Raw genomic sequence first — 21917 nt, 5'->3', positions numbered from 1 at the left:
GACTGTCAGATGTTATAAAAAATAAAGCTGTAACCTAGGTAAAAACTAAACCAAAACCTAAACCAGTTTTAAAGAGGACTGCACCAGTGCTACAGGAGCTCTGAATGTGGACTAACACAAACAAGGACAGAAATGTTCATTCATTTGACCCTAAATTAAGCAAACATCAGATCTGCAGAGCCTAGCACCCAGCACCAGAGGCTGTAGTACCCAGCCCACAGTTTGAGAATCACTAGCTTAGATGCTATTAGACAAATGCAGACGAAAACGTTCCAAATATCTCAATAGTTCAGAGCCAGTCTTCCATGTTTGTGCAGGAGTTTGAGCCCGAGGAAAAGCGTGCCGGGGACACCTTTGAGTCTCTGGAGGTGTTCTATGAGGTCCTGAACGAGCTGCTGGGAGACCAGAGCCTGGAGAAGGTCCGTGTGGAGTATGAGAAGCTCCTCCATGCTCTGAAGAAATCCAAGGACAACGAGAGGAGGCTCATGTCCAAATGCAGAGAGCTGAACGCAGAGATCGTGAGCTCCTCCTCCAAAGTGTCTGCTGCTCTCAAACTGTCCCAGGAGGATGAGAACACCATCGCCTCACTCAAAAAGGTATTTATGAAGGCTGTGAGATAAATCATACTCAAAATTTAAAAAGTCAGAATTAGCAAAAAACTTTATTTATTCAGCTAACGTTATTTCCTTCACAAACAATAAATGATACAGCAAAAAAAATATACAAACATGTCCTGAAATACATGGATTCTTCTATTAGTTTATCAGTTCATGTTTCAGTTTTTTCCATAGACTATATAAATAAGTGGACTAAGTAAGTGTGGGGTCCCCCATAGCGTTTGGCTCCAGTCAAATGAAGCTAATCGAGTCTAACAGGCTAATTTGGAGCTAAGGTCTATATTTGGAATTCTGATTGCAAGTCTCATGGCAACCAAAGAGCCAATCAGGAGCAAGGATGTGGAAGGTAACGCCCCTCTCCACCTGCTCTACTGGTTTAAAAGGGAACGGGCGCTTAGCAACACTGTCAATCAAACCTGTTGCTAACAGTAGTGGGAGCAATCTCGACAAAAGAAGGCACATGATTTGTTTGTTATTAATGTTCATATCTTGAGTTACAGACACAATAGTGAAATAAAAAATACCAGGATCATGTAGAGGGGGTTAATACAAACATTTAAGACCAAAATGACGAGTCTGACAGCAGCAGTTACAGAGAGAGGGGCCACAGTTTTTCAATGTAAAGTGAATTGGAGCCAGAGTCGATTGATCACTTTCTATTTGGAACGCAGCAGCTAGCACATTAGCTATCCATTTATCCATTTATATATACAGTCTATGGCCTTCCCTGACATGTTAATGCTCCTGGAGTTGTTGACAGTGAGAGTTCTACTATCAAAACATAAATCTGAAATGTAATCATAATTGCAATACTTGTAAAGAATACTTCCAAAATACTTTATCCTTGTATTCATCTGTTTAGTTTTGTATTAATGAAACTTTACCTAAAACATTCTATTAGACTAATTGGACCAGTGACTCAGAGCATTCTCCCACAAACCTTAAAGGTGCACTGCGTAACATTTCTGGTGAAGGGTCTGCTACTTGCTTGTCTCCATGGAGATGTTGTTGCTTTGATTCCTTACTTAACTATTTTCTGAACAGGCAACCTTATTAACAGCAAGAACACGCTTTTCAAATGAATACAAGTGTAAATGAATAAATGCTAAATGCTAACTATCTCTATAGAGACCAGCAGGTGGCAGACGATCTACTGGAAAAGTTACACAGTGCATCTTTAAAGGGCTCTTATTACGATATTTTCTGATCTATGTTATGATGTTTCCTCATCACAAACAGACCTGGAATTGTGTTTTGTTGCGTTTACACATGTTTAACACACAAACCCTGTGTATTTATGCTGAGCTCTTTTCTCAAACTGAAAACACTCTGTTCCACCTTGTGATGTCATGTGGTAATACAGGAAGTGCTTCACTGTGTTTTTAAACTCCACACACCTTCACTAGAATCATTTGAAATATTTCAGACCAGGAATTGCCGATCTCTACTTAACGAAAGGTAAAAGGAGCTGTTAATTGAAAACTACCACTTCATGACATCACAAGGTGGAACAGAGCATTTTGAGCTTTGGAAATGTTACAGACTAATAATAAAGTGTTACTCAAACATGTGTGAATGAAACAAAACACAACTCCAGGTCTGTTTTTGAGGAGGTAACAATATTATAACATCTCTAGAAGCTGACAGGAGTGAATTTTCCATAATACAGTATAAGTCGGTGGTTAAATTTCCAGCTTTAACCAGTGTTTTTGTGCTCTTGGGCAAGACTCTTCACCTGTGTTGCTGTGTATGAATGTGACGTGTGATTGTGGGAGTGATTATACATAAACATGTCAATAGAAGTGCTGTTTAAAACTAACTGACTGTTCATGTTTTTTACTGCAGGAACTGGACAAAGCCTGGAAAATGGTGGATGCTGCTCACGAGAAAGAAAAAAAGGGCAAAGAGGTCATCAAAAATCTGAGAGAAGAAATCACCGATCTTACCAAAAAGATTGAACAGCAAAGTGGATACTCTGCAGACCAGGAGCAGAGGTTGGTGCTCACATGCCACTAATCACACATCTGCATGGCTAGAAAAATGGGCAAAAGTAGCTCGGCTGGTAGAGACGGTTGGCGGTTCGATTCCCGCTCTCGACATAAAACATCATTGGTAGAGCATTCAGATCCAATGACCCACAGGTTGGTGGTGCAATTCCAGCTCCCACAGATGAATGTTGCGGTTGTGTCCTTGGGCAAGACACTTAACCCACCTCACCCCAGTGTCTGTGTGCACTGGTGTATGAATCTGTGTGGATGGGTGAGTGGTTCCTTGATGTAAAGCCGTCTGAGTGACTCGAAAGTAAAAAAGCACTATATAGAAACTTGACTAAAATCCATTATTACTGAGGATCTTATTTGAGTAATTGTACTTTGTTGCATATATTTTTAAACATGTTCTTGTACTTGTGAATATTATTCCAGCCCTGTAATTTTAATAAGCTACATTTAAAATCATTGGAATTAATGAGAACAGTGATCATCTACAGTTGTCTCGTCCGTGTGTGTGTTGACAGTGAACTCCTTAAACTGAACGAGGATCTGAGCCGAGAGAGGGACGAGCTTCAGGCCTCAGCAGAAGAACTCAGAGAGAAACTGAGACGTCTTTCTCAAACACAACAAGAAACTCAGGCTCTACGAGACCAAGCACAACAGACGGTTTCACAGGTGAGTCTCTATTATCACGCCCACTGTCACTCATCTGCATTACAGCACTGGAACCACAATGTAATGCACTAAATAGAGTCTTCACTAAAGACGAGGCGCTGACAGTGGTCAGAGGTCAGAGGTCACAGAATACACAGAGGACTGAATCCCGCTCGGACTAAGTTCTGTTGTTGTGTCAAGACACTTCCCCTCATGGCCCAGTGTGAATGTGGTGTGTGTGGATGGTGGTCGGAGGGGCCTTCTGTCAGTCTGCCCCAGGACAGCTGTGACTACAGTAGCAGCTCACCACCAAAGAGTGTGGAGTGAATGAACAGACAGTGTAACGCTCCAAGAAGCTTTGACAGGCCTGTAAAGCACATTACCAGTGTAAGGCATTATTATTATTAGGCCCGAGCCTGGGACTACGTCCCGGTGAGTGACTCATTAAAACCCCGTCTGGAGCGTGGAAAATGGCAAAAATCAAGTAGTAAACACGCCCCGACATGGCAGTGAGTGGTGTCAGAAATTAGAACTCGACGAGCTCTAATTGTCACAAAAGACCCCGAGAAAAAATAACGAAACACGACTCGGTAGCGCCACCTCAAACTTTGATTTTCATGGGGCCAATGGGAGCCCGACTCGGAAAAAAGTCAAAGTAAAAATCTGAAACTCACATCAAAAAATATAACATGTCGAGACATGACAAAAATGATATTCTGGCCCCGCCCTAATATGTACAGGAAGTCGGCCATATTGGATCAAACCCGGGAATGACAAAAGTGCACACCCTCGCATTCAAGACATTTTCTCGCACAGTTTTCATCACAAACACGTCAAATTTGGCCAAATCCCACTAAACCCATGTGTGATTAAAGATTATCAATTACATTTTGATTATGACTTTGGGTGTGGTCAGAGTGAATTTTCAACAAAATTGCAATTTTTGGAAAATTTCAATAAAATATTTCTCTTTCACACATTTTTTGTTGGGAAAACGCTAATACAGCGTTTATGCACATTTGTGAGCTGAACACAATGGTATGCAAATCAAGGCACTCTCTCACAAAATGGCTCTCTAGCGCCCTCTTCAAGTTTCATTTTCAAAAATTCGTAGAAGACAATCGATTTGTCGTCTTCAGAAAAAATTCACAGGGGCCTTATTTGTGATGGGGCACAATGTAGACAAATGAAATTTGGTACAAACATAGAACATGTCAAGACAAGTAAAAAATTATATTATGACCCCACCCTAAACCCTACAAGAAGTCGGCCATTGTGGGCGGAACCCCATTTTTTCAAAATTTTACCTCTCACATCTGGATTTTTTGTGCCGTGGATTTTCATTCAAGAAACTTGCAAAATGGTCAAAATGAACTAGACCCATGTGGGATTATAGGGAACTGTCTTGGTGATATACAATTTACATGTGTCAGAATTTTTTTTGCTCCACAGCGCCCCCTTGAACTTTTTAATAGGACCAAAAAAATTACTTTGACATTTGAAATTCGGCATGGACATTTGGCTTGGCAAACTGAACAAAAAAGCCAATGAGAACATACCTCTGTCTGCAACTATGTTACCCTGGTAATATAATAAATGTGTCATTGAAATACATGGGGTTCAGAGTACTGGACTTTGTTGTAGACTAAATAGATGCGCTACACTAATTCAACTATGGCCTAAAATTCAAGATTGGAAAATTTTTTTATATTTTCATGAGCAAAAAATGTGTTTCAAAATGACTCAATAGCGCCACCTAAAAAATCAAAATATGTTATGATATATATTATGAAATTTGGTACAAACATAGAACATGTCAAGACAAGTAAAAAATTATATTATGACTTCATCCTAAACCCTACAGGATGTCGGCCATTGTGGGCAGAACCCAATTTTTACAAAATTGTAACTCTCACATTTGAATTTTTTACACTGTGAATTTTAATTCAAGAAACTTGCAAATTGGACAAAATGAACTGTGCCCATGTGCGATTAGAAGTTCTTCCGACGGCTCCTCTGGGATGTAAACAGTCTGTCCTGTGACCAAATATCCATCAACGACCACAACTCCTGAAAAAGAAACTTCTATGAGCACATCTAAAGTTTTAAGTAACAGTACTGGAGTATACAGTTTTGGTTACCCTTCCCACTGTGAGAGCACAGATGTGTAGTACTCAGTTACATTTTACTTTTTGAACAACTGTACTTTTACTCCTACTTAAGTAATATTAGTTTGAAGTAACAGTCAACAAGTGACAAAAGCTTTATGTTGACAATATGAAATCATCTATTTCTTGCACCGCTCTTCAGAAGTAGTTTCCCCAAATACTTCATATAAATACTCTTTGCTACTTGACAAATTTCTTGGGTTACTCTTAATCTTATTAGTACAATTTGTGGCCAACTCTACCCAATTTGCACGGACATCAAGTGAGCAACATTTCACTCTCACAGTTAGCTAATAACTACTAGCATTAAACAGAATATATTGAATATTTTGTACATAAATTAAATGTCTAAATATAGGTAAAGTATGGTAAAAAAGTAAAGTCATCTGACCTGGACATGCTGAGAGCTGAAGTGGTTGAATTTGAGCCTGGTTGAGTTCAAGATCCACTGAAAAACAAATGAAAAATTAGCCGATTAGCTTAATGCTATTAGGTAGTTAGCTTAGCTTAGCTTCTCTCTCTGAGTGCAGAGAGAAAATGGCAGAAAATTGGAATATAAGGGCTTATATATGCAACTATTAGCAACCATGGAATGTATCTCGTTACCATGACAGCCATTAGCTTGTTAGGCCCAAGCCTGGGACATTGTCCCAACGAGGGACTCATTAAAACCATGTCCGAAACCCAGAAAATGGCAAAAAAAAAAAGTTGTTAACACTCCCCAACATGCCAGAGTGGTGTCTAATTGTCACCAAAGACATGGTACGACTCTGTAGCGCCACATCAAACTTTGATTTTCATGAGGCCAATGGGAGCCCGACTCAGAAAAAGTCAACGTAAAAATCTGAAACTTGTATCAAAAAATAGTCAGGACATGACAAAAATTATATAATGGCCCCACCCTAAAATGTACAGGAAGTCGGCCATTGGATCAAACTCAGAATTGACTAAAGCACACACCCTTGTATTTAGGACATCTCCTCACACAGTTTTCATCACAAACAATTCAAATTTGGCTAAAACCCACTAAACTAATGTGTAATGAAATATTATGAATTGTCTTTTAAATATGACTTTGGGTGTGGTCATGGTGAATTTTCAACAAAATTGCAATTTCTGGAAAATTTCAAAAAAATATTTTACTTTCACATATTTTTGTTTGGAAAAAGCTAATACAGCGTTTATGCACATTTGAAAACTCAACCTAATGATATGCAAATCATATCATATCTTATTTGTGATAAGAAAGTTACATGACTGTAGCTTTTATTGCTTAGGAGAAAAAAAAATCCATTATTACCGATTTGAGGCCATTTTTGACCCCCTAAATGTTAACAAAAAGTCAATTTTACTGGACCCAAAATTCAAGTTTGGCGAAAAATTAATAATTTTGATGTTCACAAAAATTATTCTTTCAAAATGACTCAATAGCGCCACCTCAAAAAAATAAAAATACATTATGGCAATGAGAGACCTTTTTCATCGTAGACAAATGAAATTTGGTACAAACATAGAACATGTCAAGACAAGTAAAAAATTATATTATGACCCCACCCTAAACCCTACAGGAAGTCGGCCATTGTGGGCGGAACCCCATTTTTTCAAAATTTTACATCTCACATTAAAATTTTTTTACACTGTGAATTTTAATTCAAGAAACTTGCAAACTGGACAAAATTAACTAGACCCATGTGGGAATATAGGGAACTCATTTGGAATTTTCTACATAAAAAAATGTGGATGTGGCCAGCCTGTAAATAAAAAAGCTATTTTTTAAGTTTTAAATTGTGTGTCACTCAAACTCGCAGTGTCCTATTTCCCGGTATTAATGTACATGTTGTTAAAAATGTTGATCTGAATGTAATGATATACAATTTACATAGGTCAGACATTACATTGCTCCACAGCGCCCCCTTGAATTTTTGAATGAGACCCAAAAAAATGATTTTGTCAAAACCATTTGAAATTTGGCATGAACATCCCTACTGACATACTGAACAAAAAAGTTAATGAAAACATACCTCTATTTGCAACCATGTTACCGTGCTAACATAATAAATTTGTCATTGAAATTAATAGGGTTCAGAGTGCCGGTCTTTGTTGTGGACTAAATAGATGCTCTACACTAATCCAGCTATGACCTAAAAGTCAAGATTGGTGACAAATTTTGTATTTTCATGTGGAACAAAATTAGTTAATTAATTAATTAATTAATTTTGAATTTTTTACACCATGGATGTTCATTCACGAAACTTGCAAATTGGTCAAAATGAACTAGACCCATGTGGGATTATTGACTACTCTTTGGATTTTGCTACTTCATAAAATGTGGGTGTGGCCAACATGCAAACAAAAATGGCGTTTCGTATTTACTTGCACTTAACTCAAACATGCTGTGCCCTGTAAACCGGCATTAATATACATTTTGACATTCCCATACAAAAAATCCAATGAGAACATATCTCCATATAAAAGTGCATTGCCATGGCAACGTCTGACATTTCTCATTGAAATACATGGGTTTTTTTGTTAACTGGGATGAAAAAAATTACTGTGTCATAGACTATTGAAATTTGCTACACATGAAAAATTTCAGAAATGGTCTCATTGGAATGAATGGAGTGGTATTACTCGGTCACTGATTTTGGGGGGAGGGGCAATGTAAGCGGGAACAAGAGGCAAGAACTCCATGGTGGCATATACCCCGCGGTCGCAAGGGATGGCAAGGGCCTTTATCACTGCTTGCAGTTTTTATTATTATAGAAAACCCATAGTGGTCGCTCAAGCACTTCCACAGGTTTGGAGAGTATATTTTATGTCTTCTATAAATTTGTATTTTTTTTGTATATTCCATGTGTTTCATGTTCAAGCTAAAGGCTGAACCTGCTTCAAACAGACATTAGATAAAGTGATTAGGCTGGTGTGTGTTTTGTGTGTTTGCAGCTCCAGCAGGAGCTTCAGGTTCAGCAGAATGAGATCTCTCGGGAGATGAGGCTCAAGGAGAAACTGGACAAAGAGCTGAAGCAGCTGCAGTCGGACATGGACTCTAAGATGGCCGACCTGAAAGCTCTGAGTCAGCAGAGCCAAAAGGCCAAAGAGGAGCAGCAGAGGCACGAGCAGCAGCTCAAGGAGCTCAGGGTAACAGACATCCTCTGTACTCAGGGGTTCACTTTACTCTTATATTTTGAGGACTTTATTTTCATTCCAACTATACAATATTTACTTTTGAATTATTAATCGCTATGGCAGTGGTGATGGTGGCCTAATCATGATTCACCACATCCTTCACCACAAATGATACTTTCAGTGAAACAAATACAATGTTGAGGCTTTAACACTCAAATGGACTGGCCTCCATATTATAGAAATAATTTTAATTATAAAGAACTAAACCATTAGCATTTAGATCTGATGTCATTAATCCCTGAAAATGTGTTATTGTTTATTTATTTTTACCTTCAGAAATGTGGATACTTTTTATTTTTACTTCACTATGTTTTTTAACTCTACTGAAAAGTAAAAGCATTTTTTACTATTGTTTGAGACCTGCTGGAAAGACTGAGGGGTTTATCTTTAACACAGTCATAGTTTGAATAAAATGAAAATAATGAATAAAAACAGCTACTAGTTTCTATTAAACAAAATTCAGCATAAATCGTTATCAAAATCACTACATTTGAAGCCTTATAAGACTTCAACATCTGTGCAAAAGGCTTTTAATTTTTACTCCTTCAGTACATTTTAAACAGGCACTTTAATGCTATTACTAAACTTGATTTTTTCGTGTGATACTTTTACTTTTTCTTGAGTATTGTTTTTTTTTTTTGCTCCAGTATTTGTACTTTTACTTAAGTAACAAAACTGAGTAGTTCTTCCTCCACTGACAGATTGCAGATACTCTCCTTTCTCTCATGTATTTTTCCACATATTTATCATACATTTTTCTTGTATTTTTTAAAGCTTATGAACGAAAGAGCCACTAAAGAACTGGAGCAGATGCAAGTGAAAAGTGCAAAACAACAACAGGAGTTTGACCAGCTGAGCTCCACTAAAGAACATCTCATTCTGGAAAACCACCACGTCTCAAACGAGCTCAAGGTAATCAAGGTTTTTATATTCATCTGGTCCCTGACCCATTATGCAGATGGCATTTACTACTGTTTGTACTGGAAAAAATGTGTTTGTTATAATAATATTACAATCAAAAACATGCTTCCTAAATGTGGTACTTACATAGTATTTTAATCACCACATATATTCAGTATATATATATATATATATATATATATATATATATATATATATATATATATATATTCAGACCACCAGAGGGCAGTGATTGCACTTTGTGAAAATGTAGCTGCTCCCAGAGAAAGAGTTACAGCTAAAGGTCCATCACATTGTTCTTTCCATGGAGATATTATTTATTTTCTTTGAATGTTCCACTGTATGGTATTAAATGTACTTACCTACCTACCTTTCTTTCTTTCACGGAGACAAGCAGGTAGCACCAAAAGACCAAATTACAGGTCAGATCTGTGAAGAGGAGACCCTTAGGAGGTATTTTCAAGCAATAAAAAGATAAGTTAAATCCCATATTGTGGAATATTGCATACAAAGAAATAAAATCTCCATGGAGACAACAAAGCGATGGACTCCCTACCTGAAAAGTGACACCGTGGTTCTCTTACTCTGTGTGTATTGTATTGCGTCCATTGAACTTGTACATGTGCTGATGTTGTTCGTAGATGAGAGAGGACGAGGTGAATCAGATGAAGCAGGAGATTTCCAAACAGATAAAGATGCGAGAGGCCGTTCAGAAGAAGTACCACCAGATGGAGGACCAGAAGACCGACGCAGACGTGCAGAAGGAGACGCTCAAGGCACAGATCTCTGGACTGGAGAAAGGTCAGCTCTTTTAATGTATCAATAAGAAAATTACATTAAAGTAAAATGCACGATATCTCTCAAACAAATCGAAATCCGTTGCCTGGGATCCAGAACGCACACTTCTTCAATCCTGTACGAAGATGTGAGTCTGGTCAGTCTGAGGAATGATTGACAGGTGGAGTAGTCAATCAGGGACACACATGTATCGAATATTGAAAAAATAAAGTGAAAAAAATGTCACAGAGGGCTGAAAACCATGTTGGATTTCTGCAGAATCAATGGGCAAAGCACTAAATAAATTAGATTATATTTGTAAATCATGGGTGACCAATGAGCTCCTTTGTTTCACATGTGTCACTGAAAAAATAAATCTGATTGGACGATCACGTTTGACCAGGCAGGGACTCCCAGACTTCCCACACCCCAGACACTTTCTTCAGCTCCACGATGGAACCCCTAGGCGTCCCCAGGCGAGTCAAGAAGGCGAGTCAAGAGAAACAGTCCCTTCAGCGTGTCCTGGGTCTTCCCTGAGGCTTCTCCCCGGTGACACATGCCCAGAGGAACAAAACAGGAGAACAAAATATTATGTCTTTTTAAAAATGAATCATGTTGTAGCTGTAGTTTAGACCTGCACAAACGTGTTCGGAAATTAGTTTATCATTGTTAACGCTCCTGGAGTTGTTTATGATGTGCACTCTACTCCTACTTTTTAAATATATTGCAAATATTTTTTCCTTGCCCTACATTAAAGTGAGGAGTTACTTGATTTTACATAAACTCTTCAGTATTTAGAAAGTTTGATTATGTCGTCTTGTCATTGTTCAATGTACTTTACACATTATGGGTCATACCATTATGTTACAAACCTCTGGTCAGTGTGAGTCTCTAATCACTCTCGAATTTTTAAGAATTTGTATTTGAACTGCTGTGAAATTCTTTGCTTATTTGTTTCTGTAAATGTGTACATTTTGTGTCATTTCTGCAGATCTTGAATCCGCCCAGAAACAGGTTGATGCAGATAAAAAAGCCATCGATGAGCTGACCAGAGAACGAGACATCCTCAATAAGGTATGATTACACTTAAAGAAAGATTATGTAACTTTTCAGGTGGAGTGTCTGCCACCTGTTGGTCTCCATAGACATGCTATTGCTTTCCACAGAAGTTTCCACTGTATGCCAGCTTATCTGTCTCCATGTGGAAAAGCAGATGCTACATTTACTGTTATACACGACCAGTCAAAAGTTCAGACGCACTATTTCAGTTATTTTTCTTTATTTCCATGATTATTTACATTGTAGATTCTCTATGAAGGCATCAAAACTATGAATTGAACAACAAGTGGAAAAAATAAACTCAAAATAAGTCAAAATAAGTCATAACCCACTTTAGATTAAAAAAAGTAAAAATAGCCTTTAACTTTTGCTTTGAACTCTGCTTTGTACTTTTAGTATTTCTTGACTAAAAACCATTTCAGAAGACATCATCATGAAACTCACTGAGAGAATGTCAAGGGTTTGCAGTGCTGTCCACAAAGCAACTACTACTTTGAGGATTTTAACAGTTTTTTCTTTGCCACATAAATCCATTTATCGTACTATATATATCTGATGTCTTTAAGTATATAAAATGTAGAAAGTAGCAAAAAAAGACCATTGAGTGAGAGGATGTCCAAACTTTTGACTCAGATCTATAGAAAAGCAGTAAGAATGCTTGTTTTTCAAGGTATTATAATTTAACAAATGCAAGATAGAAACAAGCTCCACAGTATGGCATTAACATCTCCATGGACACAAGCAAGTGGTGGACCCTCTTCTACAAAATGACATAGTGTGCCTTTAAATAATCAACATTTTGAGCACAATAGTGTCATGTATCTACTTCCTTGGTCTGTCTTTAGAACATAATCAAAGCTGCGGTGTCCACGGAGAAGCAGCAGAGTCTGGTGAAGCTTCTGGAGCAGGACAAGAAGACACTAGAACATGAGATCCTGGGGTACCGTCAGGAGGCCCAAAAACAGAGGCAGATCATCCATCAGCTGGAGAAGGAACGTGACCGCCACATCAACGAGACCAGCAACCTCATGCACAAGGCAAGGACTGTGGAGGGCAGTGTGGGGAGAGGATTGTGGGAGATGGTTGAGGGACACAACAACACAACAACGCTCGGGAACCTCACTGTTTGTATCACTACTTCCTGTCCAGTTGGATCTATGAGATTTGTGCAGTCACGTTAAAATGAATAAATATTTAAAGATCTTTCAGTGAACAGAGAGCTGCGGGTGGATGTCACTGACAACATGTTACACTACACAGACAGAAAGAGACGTGTTTGTGTCTCAATCCTAACACTAATGCTAATTTTGAGACACAATAAATATCAAAACAACAAACTACATATAAAAACAATTACATAGTCTTTTTAAAAAATCATTTGAGTCTTTATGTTATATTTTATTCTCTCTTTAAACAGGTGCAAGTGAAAATAAACGACCTGGAGATGAGAGAGATGGAGATATTCGACTGGAAGAAGAAAGTGGCAGAGTCTGAGTGTAAACTGAAACAGCAGGAGAACCTTCTGGAGTCTGTGGTGACAGAGAGGAACCTGTACAGCAAGAACCTCATAGACACCCAGGTACTGCACAGACACAGGGCGAGACTGGACACATGTATATTTATGTGTGTATATGTATATATGTCTATGTCTTTGAGCAAGACACTTAACCCACCTCACGCCCAATGTCTGTGTAGGGAGTGAGGGGTGCACTTAAAAGGCTGTAAATAAACATGTTACGTGTGCACCCCCATTAAAGAATTTAGCACGCTCATAGCTCCTCCAAACAAAAATATCTGCCACTGGGGAAGAGTAACCAAAATTTTTACTCAAGTGAGAGTACTGTTACTTCAAATTAAATATTACTCAAGTAGAGGTAAATAAGTATGTATGGAGCAAAAAAACTGCCCCAAGGAGTACCAATTTGTTTAAAAAGGTGCTCTACCAAATGTAACTGTCAATGTAACTAAGTGCTACCCACCTCTGCTGCCAATAGGAACCTGTCAGCATCATGTTCCATTGTCCTGATGTCTAAATGTAGGAGGAAGTCTCTGAACTGAAGATGAAGATGAAGACCATGACTAACCAGGTGTCTCGTCTGAGGGATGAGATCACGGGGAAGGAGCAGACCATCGCCAAAGAGCAGCAGGAACACAAACGTCTGGACAAAGACAACGAGGCGCTCAGGGTAAAACTGCAGCTGCACATTATTAAAGTCCCTGTACCTGTTTTTTTTCCTATGTATTTTCGGAAAACGTACCGTACAGATGTACTGTATAAGCAGCTCTTGAGGTCAAAATAAATCCTCTGAGTGCTGCCTGCTTCTAATTAGAAACATAGACTATATAAAGGAGTGGACTAAGTGAGTGTGACGTTACCCATAGCACTTGGCTCCAGTCAAATGAAGCTCATCGAGGCTAGAGCAGTTATAGGGGTGAATTTGGAGACCAGTTACATATTAGGAATTCTGACCTCTGACAATCAAACCTGTTGCTATAGAAAGTGAATTGGAGCCAGTCGATGGAGCTGGAAGTGCGCCCCATTTAGAACGCAGTGGCTAGCAGGTTAGCTATGTCCATTTATATATACAGTCTATGACTAGAACACATTTTATTGTCTGAAAATCAGGATGTGCGCCTTAGCATGATAGTTGTTGTCAGCTTTACTGTGACGTCACAACTCCAGTCTGGTTTCTGACAGTTCTTAAAAGTGCTTATAAACTCATTGAGTTGTATAATTAGGATGTTCAGAATGCATAACATCAGTGAGGAATAACTTAATCTAACTAGCTCTGTTTTTCACGCTTTTAAGACAGTAAAAATCAGGTATAGCACCTTTAAAGAAGACATATTATGCTTTGGGGAATTGGGGAAATAAACCTTAAAGTGAAAGCATATTTCACTTCTATTTCATAGTTATGATATTTGGTTGTCTTGGGTCCCAGGTGGAGCTGCAAACGATGAAATTGCAGTTGGAGGAGACGAAGCAGCAGGTGGACAAACAGAAAACAGAACAGCACAAACTCCACAAGATCATCTCCGACGCCGACTCTGAACAGGCCCTGCAGAGGAAACAACTGGAGCAGGTACGAGCAGGTGGAGCAGGTACAAGCAGGTGGAACAGGTGGAGCTGGTATGAGCAGGTGGAGCTGGTACGAGCAGGTGGAGCAGGTACGAGCAGGTGGAGCAGGTACGAGCAGGTGGAGCAGGTGGAGCAGGTACGAGCAGGTGGAGCAGGTACGAGCAGGTGGAGCAGGTACGAGCAGGTGGAGCAGGTACGAGCAGGTGGAGCAGGTGGAGCAGGTATGAGCAGGTGGAGCAGGTACGAGCAGGTGGAGCAGGTGGAGCAGGTACGAGCAGGTGGAGCAGGTACGAGCAGGTGGAGCAGGTACGAGCAGGTGGAGCAGGTACGAGCAGGTGGAGCAGGTACGAGCAGGTGGAGCAGGTGGAGCAGGTATGAGCAGGTGGAGCAGGTGGAGCAGGTACGAGCAGCTGAAGTGTAGGGGTGAAGCGCGACTCCATTCCTACAAGACAAGACGTGATGAGTATGAGAGAGGACTGACTTTGACGTATTTTATAGTAAATACATTTTTGATTTCATATTTTGGTCATTGGACTGTTTTTTTTTTACCTGTAGCTTCAAGAGGTGTAACCTTTTTACCACGTGGGGAAAAAAATTATCAAGATAATTTTTTCACATTTGGGCGACAGTGTAAATAAAAAATATATATAAAAATGTGACCCTTAGCTCTTCTTCAGACATTTAATTCATATGTAAACATAAGATTAGTCCCATCTAAAAATCACAGCCATTTTTGAACACAGATTATTTAACTTTTTAAATAAAAAAAACATTGCAACTTATTTTTCTAATCTCTTTTGCATCTTATTATGCCTACATATCATAACAGATTGCGTTTGTTTTTGTATTGTATATTCCAGTAATAATACAGATCAATATTTTTACCTTTTCCTGTTTATATTTTACTTGTTAAATGTTCCCATCTTACAAGTACTCTTAAAACGGTCTCACTGATTATGAGCGACAGTAGATCAGTTGGTAGAGTGACTTGGAGGTTTGCATTTTGAATCCCACTCTAGGCCTAAAAAACATCATTGGTACAACAGTCAGATTCACTGACCTATGGGTTGGTGGTTCAAATCCAGCTCCCACAGATAAATGCTGCCATTATGTGCTTTGGCAAGACACTAAACCCACCTTGCCCCCAGCATCTACTTCTACTTTGTGAATAAGTGGTTCCTTGATGTAAAGCGCTGAAGGTAGAAAAATGCTATATAAAAATGACCATTTATCATATTTCAGACATGGTGTAGCTCAATAGAATGTACAGAACCACACTGCTCCTTCCAGGTGATCCGAGATCGGGATAACCTGGGCAAACAGCTGCTGCGGCGTAATGATGAGCGCGCCCTGCTCTACGAGAAGATCCGGATCCAACAATCAGTGCTGAGTAAAGGAGACCATCACTACAGACAGCGACTGGAGGACATCAGACTGCTCAGGCTGGAGATCAGGAGGCTCAGGAGGAAGAAGAGTGCACTGGACAAGAGCATCCCCAACACAGAGGAGCTGAGGTGAACTCAAACACTCTCTGTTTGTGTATATAGACAAGGCAAGTTTATTTGTATAGCACAAGTGGTACACAAAGTAATTCATAGTGCTTTATATTAAAATTATATTACAAACAAATCAAAACATGAATAATCATCATAACATTAAGATTATAATAGAAGAGTGTAGAATAAAAACTTTCAGTCATATGCACAGTTGAACAGAACCGTTTGGAGCCTGGATTTAAACATTGTCACAGTAAAGGCCTGTGTCACATTTTCAAGAAGACTGTTCCAGGTTTTAGCTGCATAAAATTGAAGCGCTGGTTCCCCATGTTTAGTCCTGACTCTGGGCACCAGCAGGAGGCCGGGACTCAACCAGGACTAAACCAGAACTAAACCAGGAAAAAAAAACAGGATTAAACCAGGAGGCCTGTCCCTGAAGTCCTCAGTGTGTGAGATAGTTCATATGACACTAACATGTGGGAGATGTACTTTGGTGCTGGTCCATGGAGAGACTTACACACGAGCAGAGCTGCTTTAAAGTTTATTCTCTGAGCCACAGGAGCCAGAGACCTGAGCACAGGACACATGTGTACTTCCTGGTTCTTGTCAGGACCTGAGCAGCAGTGTTCTGGATGTACTGCAGCTGTCTTAACGTTTGGAGAGGCCAGTGAGCAGGACATTACAGTCTAACCTACTCCAGACCAATGCATGTATAAGTGTCCAGGGCTGAGTCTAGTGTAAACAGATTTTTTATGTTTTTTGTTTTTTTTTTGGAATATACAGAAAATCAGATTTCTGGAGTAATCACATTATTGAAATGCGACATAAACAGACAGTACACATGAGTAATCTGATTTATTTTTTATTGTTCACACCTGCACAGATTTTGACAAGGAAATTATGCAAAAAAGGGACAAACCAGCAAAAACAAAAGTGAAAGAGAAATGTTGAAGATAGAATGAGTTCTTTTAAATTACTTTGAGAGTTTCATATTTGTATGAAAATTTACAATCAGAAAATGTCAGATTTAATTATTGAGGTCTGATTATTCTAGATATCTGAATTTTACTGGCCATTAAATCCACTGAAGTACAGAAACAGAGCAGAGAAAGAGAGAAAAGAAAGAAGTGAAGAAGAGCTGAAAGCAGTGGTGGAAGAAGTATGCTGTATTTAAGTAATAATTATATACTTAATACTTACTTACTTTATACTTACGTAAAACTAGAGATACCATAAGTAAAAGTATCACATGAAAAAAAGTAAAGTAAAAGTATTTGTACTTGTTTAAAAATGTACTTAAGGAGTACAAAGTAAAAGTATTTCACGCAGTTTTTCAGATCTAAAAGAGATTCAAATGTAGTGATTTTGATAAAGATTTGAGCTGGATTTTGTTTTCCTAGCTGTTTTTATTTGTATATTTCTGTTTGCCCAAACTACAAATGTGTTAAATAAACCCCAGCAGGTCTCAAAATATAAAAATATGTTAAAAACACAAGTAAACTGAGAGCTTCAGAGGGTTCTCTTAGTTAAAGATTCTGAACAGGTGCTGCTCAAGGGCAGGGCTAAAGAGCAGACAGTGAAATGTTTGGAGTATTTGTCCCGTGTGATAAATAAAGGACTTTTACTTTGACCAGGAGAGGGCCTCGGACATTTTGAATGCTTTTTTAACTTTATCAAAGTAAACTGGAGTAAAAAGTACAGATACCTGCTCTCAGATGTAGTGAAGTAAAAGTACAAAGTATCCACTGTAAAATGTACTTAAGTAAAGTACAGATACCTAAAATTTGTAGTTAAGTACAGTACTTTACTACTTTTACTTTGTCATGTTCCACCCCTGGTTGAAAGTGTAAAATGAAGGAAAGATCAAAGCCTACAAACTAAGGTAGGCTTTAATCTTTATTAATATCTTTTTATTTATTTCTTAATTAAGTAATTTTTTTGGCAAATGCTTAAATATGCACTGCCAATGTTTGTTTAGTTCCTTTTTGGATCTTGTATATATATATATACAAAAAATCCATCTTCTTCTGTTTATCTGGAGCCAGGTTGTGGTGGCATCAGTCTAAGCACTTTCAGACTTCCTTCATCCCAGACACTTCCTGCTATTATCAAGACCTCTGATGTCTGTTTGAACTCTACAGTGATGTTGATGTAATGCTCTATGTTGCAGACAGGAGCTCTTTCACCTGCAGAGGGAGCTGTTGAGAGAACGCACCAGAAACAGCATCTTAGAGGAGCAGCTCAAACCCATCAATATTCACAGATGGAGACGACTTGAGGTTGGCAGTTCATTTTAATAAACTTTAGACCTCAGGGTTACTGCATTAACAATAGGTTGCATTCACGTTAAATAAATGGTTTAAAACTGAGCTGGAAGACAGGTCAGAAATATATGGTCAAACTTAACTTAATAGGTCCTCTTCAAAAACGCAAATCTCTCATAGAGTTATTTATACTAGCAGTCAAAAGTTTGGACACACATTCAATGTTTTTTTTGTTTTTTGTACTACTTTATACATTTTATATGACTTCAAATATATGGAATTATGTAGCAAAGAGCAAAGGTAAACATTGCACTAAAACAGAACGTGAACTCAACCTTTTTCTACATAAATGTGTCCTACTCTATAGATGTAATGCAACTGTACTCTAAGAGGATTTTCAAACAGGATAAGTTCATTTCCATACATGTGTCACAGGGAAGTGATCCTGGTAAATATGAGCTTATTCAGAAGATCCAGTCGTTACAAAAACGTCTTATCGCCAAAACTCAGGAGCTCGAAGAAAGTGATCTACTACTACAGGTAAAGAGATAAAACCCAGCTGTCCATTTCTGTTTTATTAAATGTTGAATCTAGGGCAGGGCGATATGTAAAAATTGATTTCAAAATTACATACAATACATACTTTTAATCAGTGCTGTTTAACTTAAAAAAAATTGTAAATGTCTTCCTTTAAAGTCTGAACAGTCTCAATTGAATAACTGCATTTTGTTCCTACAGGAGAAGGAGAAGTTGTACGTGGATCTGAAACATGTTTTGGCTCGACAGCCTGGTCCTGAAGCGGCTGAGCAGCTTCAACAGTGCCGCTGGATGTTGAGAGAGAGAACCAAGAAACTCAAGGTAAACTCATAGGACTGCGTGCTTTCAATTTAAGACGGCTATAAAACCGAGACTGTGGTGTTTGTCCAAACAAACCCACTGCTTGGCCCCGACAGTTTGAGGCCCTCTCGGGCCTGACAGTATGAGGTCCTTTGTGGACTGACAGTGTGAGGTCCTCTGTCCTCTTATTATCGTCCTGCATTGAGGAATCTTGGGCTGACTGTGGATTCTGTGTTCAAACTGGACAAGCACATTAGTTCTGTCATAAAGTAGAGCATCTTTCAGCTAAAGTAAAGCCACATCTTCCATAGGTGGATTTTAAAAAGTAATCTGCACATTTCCAGCTCCTCTTTATTTGAGGGAGTTACTGCAGCCGTATACTCCACCCAGAGCCCTGAGGTCAGAGGTCAGCTGACCTGCTCCTGCTGCTGTGCTCAAAGCCAGACTCAAGAACAAACGTGACAGAGCCTTTATCATCTCTGTCATTCTATATAAATTGGGTTTATATAGCATCTTTGCAGACACCCAAAGTGCTGATTATTGCACCATCAACCCCTCCGACCACATTCACACACACACATACACACCACATTCATTCAAGTGTCTTGCCTAAGGACACTCCACAGTTTCCACTAGAGCCGCTGCTCCACTTTGGCAGCACCAAGTATTTCCAGCGGTCTCCCATCCAAGAACTAACCAGGCCCAACCCTGCTTCAGATCAGATGAAGTCGGGCATTGTGGAGGTTGTATGTTACTAAAAACTAGTCCCTCAAAATGCTCATGGGATATGAAGAAACTGTAACTGAAGGAGAAATTCTGTGATAATATCTGTGAACCTTTATGTGAAAACCGTTCAGTTATTTACTATGGGCTCCTCTGTTCTTTTGTGTTATTCAGCTGCTGATGGCAGAGCTCACCATGACGGACTCTAGAGTGAACGAGTACAAGTGTGAGAACCAGAGACTGGCCGATGAGCTGGCCAACATCAAGAAGAAGTATCTGCGACAGAAAAAGCTGCAAAGGTTTGGACACTGCATTGATCAGGTGCAGAGGTGCCAAGTCTACTTACTTATAGAAACTTTGGGCTTCTGTTTTTTGGAAAGTTTTTGCAAATTTTGACATTCACAGGGTACGTTTTGGTTTGGGATTTTTCTAGAGTGGAACTTTCACATCATAAAATAGGTTCTAATAGACTTGAAAAAGGAACTGAAAAGTTCTGTTTCCTATTTATAAACCCATAGGACCAATATGCAGCTTATTCATGTTTTAAATATGTTAAATATGATGGGATATGATGATTGATGATGATGATTGTTCCATCTCACAATATTTGTCGATAAACTTTTCCAACATTTAGACTTAATTTTGCAAGTTTTGTTTTGGGTTTTTTGTTTGAATGCTTGGTCGCTTGTTGCTCTTGGAAAATCTGACAACCCTTGATGAGGTATTCTGATTGATTAAACGTGTTCTGATCATTTGTGTCTGGTCTCTACAGTGAAACAAAGAACCAAAATAAAGTGGAGCACATAGAGCGTCTTCCTCAGCTCTTCAACAAACCACACTTCACCGGAGGAGGCTTCAAGATCGAAAACCCCGCCAGAAGATTACAGCTATAACTATGACCCCCTATCATCATGATACAGCAACAACGAGGCGAGAATAAACAGCACTTAACTATACACTGACTGGATTTATGTCATTTAATTTACATAATACAGTTTTATCAATGTAGCTGTTACCATAGCAATGAACAATTTAATGCAAAAAAAATTCTGTCGTTTGAATGAGAAAAATGTTGCACAAGAAGTTGAAATCCATGAATAGGAAGGACGTTTGGAAGGAATTTCACGTTTTTGGCTCATTGACTTTAACCTGGTCCAAAGTGAAGTTTTAAAACTGCTACATAATCTGATCATTATAATCTCATAATTAATCATTCATAGTATAGATTTAGATGTACTATACACTACCTGTAAAATGTATGGATGCACGTTCAGGGTGCATTCACACTTGTCCTGGTTTGGTCCTGGTTTGGGCCCAGTTGTGAGTCCCACATTTGGTGTGGTCCTGTTTTAGTCCTGGTCTAGTCATGGTCTAATCCTGGTTGAGTCCTGGTCTAGTCTTGGTCTAGTCCTGGTTAAATCCTGGTCTAGTCTTGGTCTAGTCCTGGTTAAGTCCTGGTCTAGTCTTGGTCTAGTCCTGGTTAAGCCCTGGTCTAGTCTCATAATTTTTTGAGCCGGCCAAATCCACTAACCCACAGGTTGACGGTACGATTCCAGCTCCCACAAATGAATACTGTCATTGTGCCCTAGAGCAACACACTTAACCCCCCCTCACCCCCAGTGTCTGTGTACTCTGGTGTATGAATGGGAGAGTAGTTCCTTGATGTGAAGCACTTGAAGTTGAAGTAACTGGAAGTGTTAAAAAGCTATATATTTACCATTTACAAAGTGTGAGCCTCCTGTCATTTTTCTTTGCATGTGATGTTATAAAAATAGACTCTAGAAGGTGATAATTACCAACATATTCAAGAGGAACTTCTTCACAGCTGCCACAAGAAACACAAAACCATAAAGTCTTCTGTATTTTGCATGTTTCTGACTGGTTAGGAGGGGTTAATGTGAAAGTATCCACACCCACTTTGCCAATAACGTGAATGGGTGAATATTGTGAAGTAATAAATCACTTACAGTATGTGTTTATGTGTTTTGAGCCCAATCTTCCTGCATATAACTTCCCTTTTCTTCTACGAGACATGGTATCACTGCGGTTTACGTTTCAACTCAAACTGGCTTCCTTTATGCTCAGGTTAAAAATAAATAGTAACTTTTCAGAATGTGCTTGGGTGGTTCCTGCACATTTGCATAC

The 21917-nt window shown here is 38.9% G+C and overlaps 1 protein-coding gene across 1 annotated transcript; it reads left to right on the top strand.

Annotated features, from left to right (window-relative positions):
* Positions 1 to 305: 305 nt before the first annotated feature.
* Positions 306 to 20672, top strand: cfap58 (cilia and flagella associated protein 58). Its single transcript, XM_033977783.2, has 17 exons — positions 306 to 596; positions 2463 to 2611; positions 3133 to 3283; positions 8374 to 8568; positions 9391 to 9528; positions 10179 to 10338; positions 11306 to 11388; positions 12219 to 12410; positions 12791 to 12952; positions 13413 to 13559; positions 14316 to 14456; positions 15743 to 15966; positions 18119 to 18227; positions 18648 to 18752; positions 18951 to 19070; positions 19947 to 20071; positions 20545 to 20672. The coding sequence occupies exons 1-17, from the start codon at positions 306 to 308 to the stop codon at positions 20663 to 20665; spliced, it is 2613 nt and encodes an 870-aa protein (XP_033833674.1). The 3' UTR covers positions 20666 to 20672.
* The last annotated feature ends 1245 nt before the right edge of the window (positions 20673 to 21917 follow it).

Source organism: Periophthalmus magnuspinnatus, chromosome 14 (genome assembly GCF_009829125.3).
Source record: "Periophthalmus magnuspinnatus isolate fPerMag1 chromosome 14, fPerMag1.2.pri, whole genome shotgun sequence".
NCBI lineage: Eukaryota > Metazoa > Chordata > Actinopteri > Gobiiformes > Gobiidae > Periophthalmus > Periophthalmus magnuspinnatus.
Note: the sequence above shows the minus strand (reverse complement) of the source record. Positions and strands in the feature narration are given on the sequence as shown.

What these genes read in the sequence shown, in the direction of transcription:
- cfap58 (XM_033977783.2), top strand. Translation starts at nt 306, where the DNA reads ATGTTTGTGCAGGAGTTTGAGCCCGAGGAAAAGCGTGCCGGGGACACC. An exon ending in TCTGCAGACCAGGAGCAGAG is followed by an intron (nt 2,612 to 3,132) that starts GTTGGTGCTCAC and finishes GTGTGTTGACAG; the next exon opens with TGAACTCCTTAAACTGAACG. An exon ending in ACAGATGGAGACGACTTGAG is followed by an intron (nt 18,228 to 18,647) that starts GTTGGCAGTTCA and finishes CATGTGTCACAG; the next exon opens with GGAAGTGATCCTGGTAAATA.